Here is a 17,959-nt window from a genome sequence, read left to right on the forward strand (position 1 = left end):
GTTGGTGACAGAGACCTGGGTGGATGTAGTACTAACTACAGGTACAGCTGTAGTGTTGGTGACAGAGACCTGGGTGGATGTAGTACTAACTACAGATACAGCTGTTGTGTTGGTGACAAAGACATGGGCCCGGTTTCCCAGAAGTATATTAAGGCTAAATTCATGTTATATCAATAGGACCCTATGCTTTAAATTATGGACTTAATCTCAAAATGCTTTTGGCAAGCTGGACCCTGGGCTGTAAAGCTCACAACCACCCCTACCGAGTCCTTCACTCAGCCCAGACACACCCACGTTGCCTGCCCTGTCCACCATCACAAGTTCTACCTTCTTTGAACAGCAGGTGGTGTTGCAGGCCACCCAGGTCACGTTCTCGGCCCTGGGACCAACCACCGTGGAAGTGTTGAGGTCCCGTTGCCCTGACATAGGGTGACTCGGTCAATGCCTGTCCCGTTGGCACCGTCAGTGAGGTTGGCAGAGATCTGCCAGTAGGAGGCACTGCAGTCAGCCGGGCATTTGGATGAGACACTGACCACCCCACACTGAGGGCGATCTGTCACCTGGAGGGAGGGGAGATAGAACAGACAGAGAGAGAGAGAAAGAGAGAGAGAAAGAGAGAGAGAGAAAGAGAGAAAGAGAGAAGAGAGAAGGAGAGAGAGAAAGAGAGAGAGAAAGAAAGAGAGCTTAGTCGGACAACTGAGGTAGTGGTGGTAGTGGTGGTAGTGATAGTGGTGGTGGTTGTGGTTGTGATGGTAGTAGTGGTAATAGTGTAGGTAGTTTTAGTGGTGGTGGTAGTGTTGGTTGTAGTGGTTGTGATGGTAGTGATAGTAGTGGTGGTTGTGGTAGTAGTGATGGGTGTGGTGTTTGTAGTGGTTGTAATGGTAGTAGTGGTAATAGTGTAGGTAGTTTTAGTAGTGGTGGTTGTGGTGGTAGTGGTGGTTGTGGTGGTAGTAATGGTAATAGTGGAGGTAGTTTTAGTAGTGGCGGTAGTGGTGGTTGTAGTGGTTGTAATGGTAGTAGTGGTAATAGCAGAGGTAGTTTTAGTAGTGGTGGTAGTGGTGGTAGTGGTAGTTGTAGTGGTTGTAATGGTAGTAGTGGTAATAGTGTAGTTAGTTTTAGTAGTGGTGGTAGTGGTGGTTGTAGTGGTTGTAATGGTAGTAGTGGTAATAGTGTAGGTAGTTTTAGTAGTGGTGGTAGTGGTGGTAGTGGTGGTTGTAGTGGTTGTAATGGTAGTAGTGGTAATAGTGGAGGTAGTTTTAGTAGTGGTGGTAGTGGTGGTTGTGGTGGTAGTGGTGGTAGTGGTGGTAGTGGTGGTTGTGGTGGTGGTAGTGGTTGTAATGGTAGCAGTGGTAATAGTGTAGGTAGTTTTAGTAGTGGTGGTAGTGGTGGTTGTAGTGGTTGTAGTGGTTGTAATGGTAGCAGTGGTAATAGTGTAGGTAGTTTTAGTAGTGGTGGTAGTGGTGGTTGTAGTGGTTGTAATGGTAGTAGTGGTAATAGTGTAGGTAGTTTTAGTAGTGGTGGTAGTGGTGGTTGTAGTGGTTGTAATGGTAGTAGTGGTAATAGCAGAGGTAGTTTTAGTAGTGGTGGTAGTGTTGGTTGTAGTGGTTGTGATGGTAGTGATGGTAGTGGTTGTGATGGTAGTAGTGGTAATGGTGTAAGTAGTTTTAGTAGTGTTGGTTGTGGTGGTGGTTGTGGTTGTGGTGGTAGTGGTGGTAATAGTGTAGGTAGTTTTAGTAGTGGTGGTTGTGGTGGTGGTTGTGGTAGTGGTGGTAGTGGTGGTTGTGGTGGTAGTGGTTGTAATGGTAGTAGTGGTAATAGTGTAGGTAGTTTTAGTAGTGGTGGTGGTTGTGGTTGTGATGGTGGTATTGGTTGTGATGGTAATAGTGTAGGTAGTTTTAGTAGTGGTGGTTGTGGTGGTTGTGTTGGTGGTATTGGTTGTGATGGTAGTGGTTGTGATGGTAATAGTGGTAATGGTGTAGGTAGTTTTAGTAGTGTTGGTTGTGGTGGTGGTAGTGGTTGTAATGGTAGTAATGGTAATAGTGGAGGTAGTTTTAGTAGTGTTGGTTGTGGTGGTGGTTGTGGTTGTGATGGTAGTAGTGGTAATAGTGGAGGTAGTTTTAGTAGTGTTGGTTGTGGTGGTGGTTGTGGTTGTGATGGTAGTAGTGGTAATAGTGGAGGTAGTTCTAGTAGTGTTGGTAGTGATGGTTGTGGTGGTTGTAGTGGTTGTGATGGTAGTAGTGGTAATAGTGTAGGTAGTTTTAGTAGTGTTGGTTGTGGTGGTGGTTGTGGTTGTGATGGTAGTAGTGGTAATAGTGGAGGTAGTTTTAGTAGTGGTGGTAGTGGTGGTTGTGGTGGTAGTGGTGGTTGTGATGGTTGTAGTGGTTGTAATGGTAGTAGTGGTAATAGTGTAGGTAGTTTTAGTAGTGGTGGTAGTGGTGGTTGTGGTGGTTGTAATGGTAGTAGTGGTAATAGTGGAGGTAGTTTTAGTTGTGGTGGTAGTGGCGGTAGTGGTGGTTGTAGTGGTTGTAATTGTAGTAGTGGTAATAGTGGAGGTAGTTTTAGTAGTGGTGGTAGTGGTGGTTGTAGTGGTTGTAATGGTAGTAGTGGTAATAGTGGAGGTAGTTTTAGTAGTGGTGGTAGTGGTGGTTGTAGTGGTTGTAATGGTAGTAGTGGTAATAGTGTAGGTAGTTTTAGTAGTGGTGGTAGTGGTGGTAGTGGTGGTTGTAGTGGTTGTGATGGTAGTAGTGGTAATAGTGTAGGTAGTTTTAGTAGTGGTGGTAGTGGTGGTTGTAGTGGTTGTAATGGTAGTAGTGGTAATAGTGTAGGTAGTTTTAGTAGTGGTGGTTGTGGTGGTTGTAGTGGTTGTAATGGTAGTAGTGGTAATAGTGTAGGTAGTTTTAGTAGTGGTGGTAGTGGTGGTTGTGGTGGTGGAAGTGGTGGTTGTGGTGGTTGTAGTGGTTGTAATGGTAGTGGTGGTAATAGTGTAGGTAGTTTTAGTAGTGGTGGTAGTGGTGGTAGTGTTGGTTGAAGTGGTTGTGATGGTAGTGATAGTAGTGGAGGTAGTTTTAGTAGTGGTGGTAGTGGTGGTTGTAGTGGTTGTAATGGTAGTAGTGGTAATAGTGTAGGTAGTTTTAGTAGTGGTGGTAGCGGTGGTTGTAGTGGTTGTAATGGTAGTAGTGGTAATAGTGTAGGTAGTTCTAGTAGTGTTGGTAGTGGTGGTAGTGGTGGTAGTGGTGGTTGTAGTGGTTGTGATGGTAGTAGTGGTAATAGTGTAGGTAGTTTTAGTAGTGATGGTTGTGTTGGTTGAAGTGGTTGTGATGGTAGTAGTGGTAATAGTGTAGGTAGTTTTAGTAGTGGTGGTAGTGGTGGTAGTGGTGGTTGTATTGGTTGTAATTGTAGTAGTGGTAGTAGTGGAGGTCGTTTTAGTAGTGGTGGTAGTGGTGGTTGTGGTGGTAGTGGTGATAGTGGTGGTAGTGGTGGTTGTGGTGGTGGTAGTGGTTGTAATGGTAGTAGCGGTAATAGTGTAGGTAGTTTTAGTAGTGGTGGTAGTGGTGGTTGTAGTGGTGGTAGTGGTTGTAATGGTAGTAGTGGTAATAGTGTAGGTAGTTTTAGTAGTGATGGTTGTTGTAATGGTAGTAGTGGTAATAGTGGAGGTAGTTTTAGTAGTGGTGGTAGTGGTGGTAGTGGTAGTTGTAGTGGTTGTAATGGTAGTAGTGGTAATAGTGGAGGTAGTTTTAGTAGTGGTGGTAGTGGTGGTTGTAGTGGTTGTAATGGTAGTAGTGGTAATAGTGTAGGTAGTTTTAGTAGTGGTGGTAGTGGTGGTAGTGGTGGTTGTAGTGGTTGTGATGGTAGTAGTGGTAATAGTGTAGGTAGTTTTAGTAGTGGTGGTAGTGGTGGTTGTAGTGGTTGTAATGGTAGTAGTGGTAATAGTGTAGGTAGTTTTAGTAGTGGTGGTTGTGGTGGTTGTAGTGGTTGTAATGGTAGTAGTGGTAATAGTGTAGGTAGTTTTAGTAGTGGTGGTAGTGGTGGTTGTGGTGGTGGAAGTGGTGGTTGTGGTGGTTGTAGTGGTTGTAATGGTAGTAGTGGTAATAGTGTAGGTAGTTTTAGTAGTGGTGGTAGTGGTGGTAGTGTTGGTTGAAGTGGTTGTGATGGTAGTGATAGTAGTGGAGGTAGTTTTAGTAGTGGTGGTAGTGGTGGTTGTAGTGGTTGTAATGGTAGTAGTGGTAATAGTGTAGGTAGTTTTAGTAGTGATGGTTGTGTTGGTTGAAGTGGTTGTGATGGTAGTAGTGGTAATAGTGTAGGTAGTTTTAGTAGTGGTGGTAGTGGTGGTAGTGGTGGTTGTATTGGTTGTAATTGTAGTAGTGGTAGTAGTGGAGGTCGTTTTAGTAGTGGTGGTAGTGGTGGTTGTGGTGGTAGTGGTGATAGTGGTGGTAGTGGTGGTTGTGGTGGTGGTAGTGGTTGTAATGGTAGTAGCGGTAATAGTGTAGGTAGTTTTAGTAGTGGTGGTAGTGGTGGTTGTAGTGGTGGTAGTGGTTGTAATGGTAGTAGTGGTAATAGTGTAGGTAGTTTTAGTAGTGATGGTTGTTGTAATGGTAGTAGTGGTAATAGTGTAGGTAGTTTTAGTAGTGATGGTAGTGGTGGTAGTGGTAGTTGTAGTGGTTGTAATGGTAGTAGTGGTAATAGTGTAGGTAGTTTTAGTAGTGGTGGTGGTTGTGGTTGTGATGGTGGTATTGGTTGTGATGGTAGTAGTGGAGGTAGTTTTAGTAGTGGTGGTGGTTGTGGTTGTGGTGGTGGTATTGGTTGTGATGGTAGTGGTTGTGATGGTAGTAGTGGTAATGGTGTAGGTAGTTTTAGTAGTGGTAGTAGTGATGGTTGTGGTGGTTGTAATGGTAGTAATGGTAATAGTGGAGGTAGTTTTAGTAGTGTTGGTTGTGGTGGTGGTTGTGGTTGTGATGGTAGTAGTGGTAATAGTGTAGGTAGTTCTAGTAGTGTTGGTAGTGATGGGTGTGGTGTTTGTAGTGGTTGTAATGGTAGTAGTGGTAATAGTGTAGGTAGTTTTAGTAGTGGTGGTAGTGGTGGTTGTAGTGGTTGTAATTGTAGTAGTGGTAGTAGTGGAGGTCGTTTTAGTAGTGGTGGTAGTGGTGGTTGTGGTGGTAGTGGTGATAGTGGTGGTAGTGGTGGTTGTGGTGGTGGTAGTGGTTGTAATGGTAGTAGTGGTAATAGTGTAGGTAGTTTTAGTAGTGGTGGTAGTGGTGGTTGTGGTTGTAGTGGTGATAGTGGTGGTAGTGGTGGTTGTGGTGGTGGTAGTGGTTGTAATGGTAGTAGTGGTAATAGTGTAGGTAGTTTTAGTAGTGGTGGTAGTGGTGGTTGTGGTGGTGGTAGTGGTTGTAATGGTAGTAGTGGTAATAGTGTAGGTAGTTTTAGTAGTGGTGGTAGTGGTGGTTGTGGTGGTAGTGGTGGTTGTGGTGGTGGTAGTGGTAATAGTGTAGGTAGTTTTAGTAGTGGTGGTAGTGGTGGTTGTGGTGGTAGTGGTGATAGTGGTGGTAGTGGTGGTTGTGGTGGTAGTGGTGGTTGTGGTGGTGGTAGTGGTAATAGTGTAGGTAGTTTTAGTAGTGGTGGTAGTGGTGGTTGTGGTTGTAGTGGTGATAGTGGTGGTAGTGGTGGTTGTGGTGGTAGTGGTGGTTGTGGTGGTGGTAGTGGTAATAGTGTAGGTAGTTTTAGTAGTGGTGGTAGTGGTGGTTGTGGTGGTGGTAGTGGTTGTAATGGTAGTAGTGGTAATAGTGTAGGTAGTTTTAGTAGTGGTGGTAGTGGTGGTTGTGGTGGTAGTGGTGATAGTGGTGGTAGTGGTGGTTGTGGTGGTGGTAGTGGTTGTAATGGTAGTAGTGGTAATAGTGTAGGTAGTTTTAGTAGTGGTGGTGGTTGTGGTTGTGGTGGTGGTATTGGTTGTGATGGTAGTGGTTGTGATGGTAGTAGTGGTAATGGTGTAGGTAGTTTTAGTAGTGGTAGTGGTTGTGGTTGTGGTGGTGGTATTGGTTGTGATGGTAGTGGTTGTGATGGTAGTAGTGGTAATGGTGTAGGTAGTTTTAGTAGTGGTAGTAGTGATGGTTGTGGTGGTTGTAATGGTAGTAATGGTAATAGTGGAGGTAGTTTTAGTAGTGTTGGTTGTGGTGGTGGTTGTGGTTGTGATGGTAGTAGTGGTAATAGTGTAGGTAGTTTTAGTAGTGATGGTTGTGTTGGTTGTAGTGGTTGTGATGGTAGTGATAGTAGTGGTTGTGGTGGTGGAAGTGGTGGTTGTGGTGGTTGTAGTGGTTGTAATGGTAGTAGTGGTAATAGTGTAGGTAGTTTTAGTAGTGGCGGTAGTGGTGGTTGTAGTGGTTGTAATGGTAGTAGTGGTAATAGTGTAGGTAGTTTTAGTAGTGGTGGTAGTGGTGGTTGTAGTGGTTGTAGTGGTGGTGGTAGTGGTGGTAGTGGTGGTTGTAGTGGTTGTAGTGGTGGTAGTAGTGGTGGTAGTGGTGGTTGTGGTGGTGGTAGTGGTTGTAATGGTAGTAGTGGTAATAGTGTAGTTAGTTTTAGTAGTGGTGGTAGTGGTGGTAGTTTTAGTAGTGGTGGTGGTGGTTGTAGTGGTTGTGGTGGTAGTGGTGGCACCATCTCTGACCAGTAGAGCTGGTATCTTACACCAACCAAGTCCTTTCAAATCAGTGACCAGAGAGACAATATGAGGAGAGGAGGCCCAATTTAGAGTTTTGGAACATGACCCTTACCTTGCTGACAGAGAGACGCAGGACAGAGTAGTTCAAGTCTGTGGCTCCAGCGGAGTCGATGGTCAGGGTGACGTCCGTTCCCAACAGCGTGCTGGCAGGTGCCATCAGGGTCACCGTGCCGCTCAGTCACCATGGAGATGTTGCCGGGGAAGGAGGAAGTGAAGGTCGTTGATGGCTTTGACGATAAAGGTTCCTCCGGTTCAGATGGCCATTGCCACGGTGAAGGGCACAGAGATGGTAGAACCGGGTTCTAGAGTACTGTCAGCCTGGGCCTGGGGAGAGAAGAACTTCACTTTTTAACAATAAGACAGAGTGTGTCCAAAATGGCATCATATTCCTTATATATAGTGCACTACAATTCACCAGAACACTCGTGGCCCTGGTCCAGAGGAAAAGTGTGCACTTTCAGACCCAGACAGAGAGTTCTACAAGAGGAAACCAACTGACCGTAGCAGAGATGCTGGAAGTCTTTATCTGAGTGGAGGCCTGTCTCTGGAAAGGCTAGGGGATGATTTGGTGGTGGCGCTGTTGCTTTCTCCCCTCAGACGAGGAGGAGGAGGAGGAGGGGTTAATAGACAATACATTAGACATGTAATCAACACAGTCACCTGGAGGTTGAACCAATGAGAAGATCCACTTCCCTTCCCTCTTTTGGGACCCATATAGGGGAACGACTGTCAAATAGTGCTCTTATATAACTTGACAACAAAGACTGACTGTCAACGATGATACTTTGATATCTCTACTACACTCATTGATTGGTGATACAGTCAACTCCTATACAGTGTATGTAATGGTTGTTTGGTACTGTTGAGAATGTTTGCACCAGGCCTAAATTGGAGCATGTAAATATCTGTTGAATATATTCGAATTGGAAATTATATGTATGCTCAAAGTCAAATATACTAACTTCATGTTGAACCTGATGACGTGGGAAACATAACTGCTTGTACACAGGAAGTTACAAACAGCAAATAAGTAGGACTTTTATTAATATGATATTACAAACAAATACAACAATAGGTGTACATGCATGCATGTGTGTGTGAGAGAGAGAGAGACAGAGAGAATGAAGGAGGAAGTTGTGTACATTGAAGGCTGCTGCATGTGTCTTCATGGTGATGTTAAACCACTTTCTCACAAATCCAATTGAGTTTCCTGTCACATGACAAGTCATGCCATGCCTCCAAAGGACTCTGATTTTTACATATCTCAACACAGTCCTCCTCACCATATTATGGTTTGCCATCACCATTATCAGGTTGATGTGGGGACCAGTACCTACAGGGTTAAAACCGTCAGATATCATGGTTAATACCAGTACCTACAGGGTTAACAACAGTCAGATATCATGGTTAATACCAGTACCTACAGGGTTAAAAACAGTCAGATATCATGGTTAATACCAGTACCTACAGGGTTAAAAACAGTCAGATATCATGGTTAATACCAGGACCTACAGGGTTAAAAACAGTCAGATATCATGGTTAATACCAGTACCTAGAGGGTGAACAACCGTCAGATATCATGGTTAATACCAGTACCTATAGGGTTAAAAACAGTCAGATATCATGGTTAATACCAGTACCTACAGGGTTAAAAATAGTCAGATATCATGGTTAATACCAGTACCTACAGGGTTAAAAACAGTCAGATATCATGGTTAATACCAGGACCTACAGGGTTAAAAACAGTCAGATATCATGGTTAATACCAGTACCTAGAGGGTTAAAAACAGTCAGATATCATGGTTAATACCAGCACCTACAGTGTTAATAACAGTCAGATATCATGGTTAATACCAGTACCTACAGGGTTAACAACAGTCAGATATCATGGTTAATACCAGTACCTACAGGGTTAAAAACAGTAAGATATCATGGTTAATACCAGTACCTACAGGGTTAAAAACAGTCAGATATCATGGTTAATACCAGTACCTACATGGTTAAAAACAGTAAGATATCATGGTTAATACCAGTACCTACAGTGTTAAAAACAGTCAGATATCCTGGTTAATACCAGTACCTACAGGGTTAAAAACAGTCAGATATCATGGTTAATACCAGTACCTACATGGTTAACTACAGTCAGATATCATGGTTAATACCAGTACCTACAGGGTTAACTACAGTCAGATATCATGGTTAATACCAGTACCTACAGGGTTAACTACAGTCAGATATCATGGTTAATACCAGTACCTACATGGTTACTAACACAGATATCATGGTTAATACCAGCACCTACAGGGTTAACAATAGTCAGATATCATGGTTAATACCAGCACCTACAGGGTTAACAATGGTCAGATATCATGGTTAATACCAGTACCTACAGGGTTAACAACAGTCAGATATCATGGTTAATACCAGTACCTACAGGGTTAACAACAGTCAGATATCACAGTTAGAACGTCACAATCCTTAATAATATACAGACATGTTTCATCTTAAAGTTAACTTTGTTGATTGCTGCCATCAATGACAATAGCCTGTATAGAAAAATATTGAATGGAGCCTTATTGACAGACTAGTTATCTTATCTCCACCCATTTCCAGGTCCCCTCAGACCAATCCAGACTCTCTTCTTCGGGTTGAAGATAAATGTCTGATGTTGAGAAATGTAAATATATATACTGTGAGCTCCAAAAGTATTTCAACCTTGACACGTCTTGTTGTTTTGTCTCTGTACTCCAGCAGTTTGAAATGATACAATCACTATGAGGTTAAAGTGCAGACTGTCAGCTTTCATTTTAGTTTTTTTTTGTCCGTATCGGGTGAACTGTTTAGAAATGCCAGAACTTTTTGTACATACTGTAGGGACCAAAATGATTGGGACAAATTATCTTATACGTCTATTAAAGTATTCATGGTTTAGTATTTGATCCCATATTTTTAGCGTTCTAAAAACTTGTCTGCATTTGCTGTTTGCTCTGGTTGTGTTTCAGATTATTAGGAAATGATCGGTAAAGAATGTATTGTGTCATTTTGGAGTCACTTTTATTGTAAATTATAATAGAATATGTTTCTAAACGTGTACATTAACGAGGATTCGACCATAATTATGGATAGTCCTGAATTAATGGTGAATAATGATGAGTGAATGCACAAATATTATACCCCAGGACACGCTAAGCTCTCCTGTTATGGTAATGGTGAGAGGTTAGCATGTCTTAGGGGTATAATACTTGTGAGTCTGTAACTTTAATATACATATAAATGAATTTGTCCCAATTTCTTTGGTCCCCTAAAAGTTCTGTTATTTCTAAACGGTTCAACCGATATGGATGAAAATACACCAAAGTGAAAGTTGTCTCTCTCTTCAGTCTGGGTGTTGTAACTGGTCTGTAGCTGGTCTCTCTCTTTACTCAGGGTGTTGTAACTGGTCCTTAGCTGGTCTCTCTCTTTAGTCAGGGTGTTGTAACTGGTCTGTAGCTGGCCTCTGTCTTTAGTCAGGGTGTTGTAACTGGTCCTCAGCTGGTCTCTCTCTTTAGTCAGGTTGTTGTATCTGGTGTGTAGCTGGTCTCTCTCTTTAGTCAGGGTGTTGTAACTGGCCCGTAGCTGGTCTCTCTCTTTAGTCAGGGTGTTGTAACTGGTCCGTAGCTGGTCTCTCTCTTTAGACAGGGTGTTGTAACTGGTCCGTAGCTGGTCTCTCTCTTTAGTCAGGGTGTTGTAACTGGTCTGTAGCTGGTCTCTCTCTTTAGTCAGGGTGTTGTAACTGGTCTGTAGCTGGTCTCTCTCTTTACTCAGGGTGTTGTAACTGGTCCTCAGCTGGTCTCTCTCTTTAGTCAGGTTGTTGTATCTGGTGTGTAGCTGGTCTCTCTCTTTAGTCAGGGTGTTGTAACTGGTCCGTAGCTGGTCTCTCTCTTTACTCAGGGTGTTGTAATTGGTCCGTAGCTGGTCTCACTCTTTAGTCAGGTTGTTGTAACTGGTCCATAGCTGGTCTCTCTCTTTAGTCAGGGTGTTGTAACTGGCCCGTAGCTGGTCTCTCTCTTTAGTCAGGGTGTGGTAACTGGTCCTTAGCTGGTCTCTCTATTTATTCAGGGTGTTGTAATTGGTCCGTAGCAAGTCTCACTCTTTAGTCAGGTTGTCGTAACTGGTCCGTAGCTGGTCTCACTCTTTAGTCAAGGTTGTTGTAACTGGTCCGTGGCTGGTCTCTCTCTTTAGTCAGGGTGTTGTAACTGGGCCGTAGCTGGTCTCACTCTTTAGTCAGGTTGTTGTAACTGGTCTGTAGCTGGTCTCACTCTTTAGTCAGGGTGTTGTAACTGGTCCGTAGCTGGTCTCTCTCTTCAGTCAGAAGGCTATAACTGGCCTGTAGCTGGTCTCTCTCTTTAGTCAGGTTGTTGTAACTGGTCCGTAGCTGGTCTCTCTCTTCAGTCTGGTTGTTGTAGCTGATGTGTAGCTGGTCTCTCTCTTTAGTCAGGGTGTTGTAACTGGTCCGTAGCTGGTCTCTCTCTTTACTCGGGGTGTTGTATTTGGTCTGTAGCTGGTCTCACTCTTTAGTCAGGTTGTTGTAACTGGTCCGTAGCTGGTCTCTCTCTTTAGTCAAGGTGTTGTAACTGGCCCGTAGCTGGTCTCTCTCTTTAGTCAGGGTGTTGTAACTGGTCCTTAGCTGGTCTCTCTATTTACTCAGGGTGTTGTAATTGGTCCGTAGCTGGTCTCACTCTTTAGTCAGGTTGTCGTAACTGGTCCGTAGCTGGTCTCACTCTTTAGTTAAGGTTGTTGTAACTGGTCCGTAGCTGGTCTCACTCTTTAGTCAGGGTGTTGTAACTGGTCCGTAGCTGGTCTCACTCTTTAGTCAAGGTTGTTGTAACTGGTCCGTAGCTGGTCTCTCTCTTCAGTCTGGTTGTTGCAGCTGATGTGTAGCTGGTCTCTCTCTTTAGTCAGGGTGTGGTAACTGGTCCTTAGCTGGTCTCTCTATTTATTCAGGGTGTTGTAATTGGTCTGTAGCAAGTCTCACTCTTTAGTCAGGTTGTCGTAACTGGTCCGTAGCTGGTCTCACTCTTTAGTCAAGGTTGTTGTAACTGGTCCGTGGCTGGTCTCTCTCTTTAGTCAGGGTGTTGTAATTGGGCCGTAGCTGGTCTCACTCTTTAGTCAGGTTGTTGTAACTGTTCCTTGCTGGTCTCTCTCTTCAGTCTGGTTGTTGTAGCTGATGTGTAGCTGGTCTCTCTCTTTAGTCAGGGTGTTGTAACTGGTCCGTAGCTGGTCTCTCTCTTTACTCGGGGTGTTGTATTTGGTCTGTAGCTGGTCTCACTCTTTAGTCAGGTTGTTGTAACTGGTCCGTAGCTGGTCTCTCTCTTTAGTCAAGGTGTTGTAACTGGCCCGTAGCTGGTCTCTCTCTTTAGTCAGGGTGTTGTAACTGGTCCTTAGCTGGTCTCTCTATTTACTCAGGGTGTTGTAATTGGTCCGTAGCTGGTCTCACTCTTTAGTTAAGGTTGTTGTAACTGGTCCGTAGCTGGTCTCACTCTTTAGTCAGGGTGTTGTAACTGGTCCGTAGCTGGTCTCACTCTTTAGTCAAGGTTGTTGTAACTGGTCCGTAGCTGGTCTCTCTCTTCAGTCTGGTTGTTGTAGCTGATGTGTAGCTGGTCTCTCTCTTTAGTCAGGGTGTTGTAACTGGTCTGTAGCTGGTCTCACTCTTTAGTCAGGGTGTTTTAACTGGTCCGTAGCTGGTCTCTCTCTTCAGTTAGAAGGCTATAACTGGCCTGTAGCTGGTCTCTCTCTTTAGTCAGGGTGTTGTAACTGGTCCGTAGCTGGTCTCACTCTTTAGTCAGGGTGTTGTAACTGGTCAGTAGCTGGTCTCTCTCTTCAGTCAGAAGGCAATAACTGGCCTGTAGCTGGTCTCGCTCTTCAGTCAGAAGGCTATAACTGGCCTGTAGCTGGTCTCTCTCTTTAGTCAGGTTTTTGTAACTGGTCCGTAGCTGGTCTCTCTCTTATGTCAGAAGGCAATAACTGGCCTGTAGCTGGTCTCTCTCTTTAGTCAGGTTGTTGTAACTGCTCCGTAGCTGGTCTCTCTCTTCAGTCAGAAGGCTATAACTGGCCTGTAGCTGGTCTCTCTCCTTAGTCAGGTTGTTGTAACTGGACTGTAGATGGTCTCTCTCTTTAGTCAGGGTGTTGTATATGGTCCGTAGCTGGTCTCGCTCTTTAGTCAGGTTGTTGTATCTGGTGTGTAACTGGTCTCTCTCTTTAGTCAGGGTGTTGTAAGTGGTCCGTAGCTGGTCTCTCTCTTCAGTCAGAAGGCTATAACTGGCCTGTAGCTGGTCTCTCTCTTTAGTCAGGTTTTTGTAACTGGTCCGTAGCTGGTCTCTCTCTTATGTCAGAAGGCTATAACTGGCCTGTAGCTGGTCTCTCTCTTTAGTCAGGTTGTTGTAACTGGTCCGTATCTGGTCTCTCTCTTCAGTCAGAAAGCTATAACTGGCATGTAGCTGGTCTCTCTCTTTTGTCAGGGTGTTGTAACTGGTCTGTAGCTAGTCTCTCTCTTTAGTCAGGGTGTTGTAACTGGTCTGTAGCTGGTCTCTCTCCTTAGTCAGGTTGTTGTAACTGGACTGTAGCTGGTCTCTCTCTTTAGTCAGGGTGTTGTATATGGTCCGTAGCTGGTCTCGCTCTTTAGTCAGGTTGTTGTATCTGGTGTGTAACTGGTCTCTCTCTTTAGTCAGGGTGTTGTAACTGGTCTGTAGCTGGTCTCTCTCCTTAGTCAGGTTGTTGTAACTGGACTGTAGCTGGTCTCTCTCCTTAGTCAGGTTGTTGTAACTGGACTGTAGCGTGTCTCTCTCTTTAGTCAGGTTGTTGTAACTGGACTGTAGCTGGTCTCTCTACTTAGTCAGAAGGCTGTAACTGGTCTGTAGCTGGTCTCTCTCTTTAGTCAGGGTGTTGTAACTGGACTGTAGCTGGTCTCTCTCCTTAGTCAGGTTGTTCTAACTGGACTGTAGCTGGTCTCTCTCTTTAGTCAGGGTGTTGTAACTGGTCCATAGCTGGTCTCTCTCTGTTGAGTCGTGATGACCAATGACTCAATCTGTATAAAGGAAAAGTTAATCAAACATGTAACTACCACATCATTATTAATTAAGTATGATTAAGTAGGCTACTTAAGTCTCAGTAACAACATACTAAACTTACAGTAGACAGACAGGCCTATGATCCCAGCCAGTAGGAGAACACACAGCAGCCCCAGACACACTGCAGCAACTCCAGAGGGTCTCTTCCACCACTGAAAATGTACTGAATCACAAATGATTAAAGTAAGATCTTTGGTAATGTGCTTTACTGTTTCATCCAGGATTGAGACAAATAAAGGTGAGGTTCTACAGGGTAATCTCACCTGTTTAATGTGTGTGTGTGTTTGTGTGTGTGTGTGTGTGTGTGAGTGTGATCAAATACAGTAACTTCTACTTCTAACCTCAACTCTAATATACGTCTGTAGCTGTGTCTTCTCCCTGCACTGTCCTGCGTCTGTGTGCCTTACAGTAGTTCCTCAATTAAACGTTTTGAGATTATGCCGGAGGATTTAGAGGTAATTTGTGGTTTACTATGTTACCTTGCGTCACTGCTTCATTGCTCCAGACCACAAGGGGGAGTTAGTGGACTGATTATTATTTTGGATTCCAAGGCCTAATGTGTCTCCACTTGAATTAATGCTGTCAATGAATGGACGGTATAAACCAAATAGAAACTCATAACTGTTCATTCAAAATTGGATTTCAATGAACTGAATGATGAGGATGAAGATGTCACACCCTGATCTGGTTCACCTGTCCTTGTGATTGTCTCCACCCCCTCCAGGTGTCGTTTATTTTCCCCGGTGTATTTATCCCTGTGTTTCCTGTCTCTCTGTGCCAGTACGTCTTGTATGCTCGAGTCAACCAGCGTGGTTTTTCCCCGTGCGCCTACTTTTCTATTCTCTTCTACTAGTCCTGGTTTTGACCTTTGCCTGTTTTCTGGACTCCATTCCCGCCTGCCTGACCATTCTGTCTGCCCTGACCTCGAGCCTACCTGCCATTCTGTCTGCCCTCGAGCCTACCTGCCATTCAGATGGAGACACAATCCATGCCAGGCACACCTGTGAGGAACTCCATCTCTTGCACTTGATGAAAATACTTGTCTATTTGTGGAAAATCCTCCTGATTAAAACTTCATCGGGATAGCGGGCAGCATTTTGACTTTGAACAAATTGCGTGCCCAAACGAAATTTCCGCCTACTCTGTCCCAGAAGGTAATACATGCATATTATTATTACTATTGTATAGAAAACACTCTGAAGTTTCTAAAATTGTTTGAATTATTTCTGTAAGTATAACAGAACTCATTTGGCAGACAAAAACCTGAGAAGAGGTCAAAACAGGAAATGAGAACTCGATTTTCAAAACTTTAGATTTTAGTCTTGTTATTCTCCTATAAGGGAGGGGCTCAGAAGAGGTGTTCTAGTGGTCGTCAGATTTCTCAGTCAGGATTTGCGCGCGAGGGAGAGAGAGCTCTCGTTCCAATGCTCTTTCTACAGACAATGAAATTCTCCGGTTGGATCCTTATTGATGATTAATGTAAAACACATACTAAATATGGATTGCAAACCTCATTTGACCTGTTTCTACGACCTGTAACGGAACTTTTTGAGTTTTTGCCTGGAGGTTTGCTCGTGCGTCATGAAAATGGATTCCTGGGCTGAACATGCTAACAACAAGTGGATAAATGATGGGCTTTGTGGAACTTTTCAGTCATTTATTGTCGATTTGGGAATCCTGGGAGTGCCTTCTGATGAAGTTATTCGAAGGTAAGTGCATATTTATAGTGTTTTTGTAGCTTTTGTTGACGCCAAAATAGTGACTATTTCTTTGGCTGGTTTGGGCTCTGGGCGCCGTTGTCAGATTAATCTTTTTCCGTAAAGTTTATTTTGAAATCTGACACATCGGTTGCATAGAGGATAAGTTTATCTTTAATTATGTGAATAACACTTGCATCTTTTATCATTGATTATTATGAGTATTTCTGCAAAATCACCAGATGTTTTGGAATCAAAACATTACTGCACATAACGTGCCAATGTAAACAGATTTTTTTTATATATGCACATTATCGAACAAAACATAAATGCATTGTGTAACATGATGTTATATGACTCATCTGATGAAGATTTTCCAAGGTTAGTGAATAATTCTCTATTTGTGGGTTTTGTATTAGCTACCTGTGCTGTGAAAGAAATGTCTGTGCTTTTTTGGATTTGGTGGTGAGTTAATATAAATATACGTGGTGTTTTCGCTGTAAAACATTTAAAAAATCGGACATGTTGGCTGGATTCACAAGATGTTATCTTTCATTTGCTGTGTTGGACTTGTTAATGTGTGAAAGTTAAATATTTAAAAAAAATATTTTTGAATTTCGCGCGCTGCCTTTTCAGTGGAATGTGGGGGGGGGTTCGGCTACCGGAACCCCGGTCCTAGACAGGTTTAACTCTTTAGTCATATCACAGTTAACCTAATTGCTTATGGTTTTGCCGACACCTAGCGACCTGTTTAAAGTATATGAGCAACAAATATTCAATTTTACTTGGAATGGCAAGCCAGAAAAAATTAAAATGGCCTATTATCTAACCTCATATTCAAGAATGGCCCTTTTCCTTATTTTCAAATTACAACCGCGCAATTTCGTTAATTTGAAAACAAAATAATCTCCAAAATGTCATTATTTTTAAAACAAGAACTTGAAAATGAGAATTGTTTAGGGGTTGGAGTGAGGTTAGAAAACAAAATTCAAGCCAGCAACCTTGTGTTATGCCTTACATTCACCACCAACCTATCACCTAGTAAGTGTATTTAACTCGCACTGTAAGCTCTGCCCACTGACCATTGAGCTTTAATTGAACCAATCACATTCATTATGTCCTTGAGGCAGAGCTGCCCTCAGGGCAAGATTGAATATGGAAAACTGTCCCTAACCAATCTGGATTGTTGTTTGAGGTTTAGGCTAAATCTCTATCACCTGTTCACATTCTTTTCACCAACCCTTTGTCCATCTGCTGGTGGATAGAAAAAGCATTGAGCATTTAAATAAACCGATGACCAAACCACAAACAACATGGAAGCTGTCAAAAAACAAGGAAGATGAAGATGAAGGCACTTAAAATGCCTTTATTGTGGTCGTATGTTCAATGAAACAACACACAAAAAATGAATGCATAAAAAGAAACAAGAAAACAATGGAACATATTATCTACAATATTGTATGTATACTGCATAACTTTGCTCTTCAATAAAACATATGTGTTCATTGAACAATATATTTTAAAATATTACAGATTGGGTTGCCAGATGGTGGTGTCATACATGACCGATGACATCACAATGGTCTTAAAGCCAATTTGAACAATGGGTTAATGAGGAAATGTATCAGTCTTCATTGGTTATCAACATGGCTTGTTTCTGCTGGTGCAAAAAGGTATGAAATCAGGTCATTTAATCGATTAACTACTTATATTCTGGAGTAGTATTTCTTATATAGACCTAGTGGGAAGAGTACAAGTTAAAGTACATTCTGATTGACAAATACATAAAAAGTGTACATGAAATGTACATGAAGTTTGGCTTTTGCAAATGTCACTCAATGTAACCTGTCTATACTGTGTTATTTGAGGTTTAGGATAGATAGCTAAGTTCCTCTAATTTAGGCCTACCTCTTCCTATTCTGATGACCCCCCTCTTCCATTGGCTGGGGATCAAGGAAAAAAGGATTTAGCACTGTCACATCTTCTTGTCAACAGAAAAAACGTCAGAAAGCAAATTCAGTTGATGTGGAGCAGAAGACAAGAAAGAAGAAGGAGAGTGGCACTTCATCCCCATCTCCAATTCCATCTGACCGTTCTGAACAGAATGGCTTCGCCACCTCTGACCCCTCACCCTCTGACCAACTCTCCTCCCTCCGTCCACCTCCCTCTCCTGTTAAATGTTCCTCTCAGCCTTGCTCTCCTGCTAAACAGCCCTCTGTACCCCGGTCACCTGCCAAACACCCTTCCCCAGTGAAATCCTCTCCAGTGGTGTCCCATCCTAGTTCTCCCTCTCCTACCAACTCTCTGGACTGTCATGGAGACACCAGCCATGAGGGCACAACAGTCAGGTAATTCAAACATAAAGTACAGTGCCATCCTAGAGTCTCTGGAGAGTTGGGTTTAGTGCTACAAGACCAGGGCCAGTGTTTATCAAGAGTATGAGTGCT

General features: G+C 43.2%; 1 protein-coding gene across 1 annotated transcript; it reads right to left on the minus strand.

Annotated features, from left to right (window-relative positions):
• Nucleotides 1-6,961: 6,961 nt before the first annotated feature.
• Nucleotides 6,962-14,832, minus strand: LOC129856155 (centrosomal protein of 135 kDa-like). Its single transcript, XM_055924259.1, has 4 exons — nucleotides 14,817-14,832; nucleotides 13,864-13,978; nucleotides 10,250-10,634; nucleotides 6,962-7,033 (listed from the first exon to the last, which is right to left on the minus strand). The coding sequence occupies exons 1-4, from the start codon at nucleotides 14,830-14,832 to the stop codon at nucleotides 6,962-6,964; spliced, it is 588 nt and encodes a 195-aa protein (XP_055780234.1).
• Between the last annotated feature and the right edge of the window lie 3,127 nt (nucleotides 14,833-17,959).

The sequence above is a fragment of the Salvelinus fontinalis genome, chromosome 5 (genome assembly GCF_029448725.1).
Source record: "Salvelinus fontinalis isolate EN_2023a chromosome 5, ASM2944872v1, whole genome shotgun sequence".
Lineage (NCBI taxonomy): Eukaryota > Metazoa > Chordata > Actinopteri > Salmoniformes > Salmonidae > Salvelinus > Salvelinus fontinalis.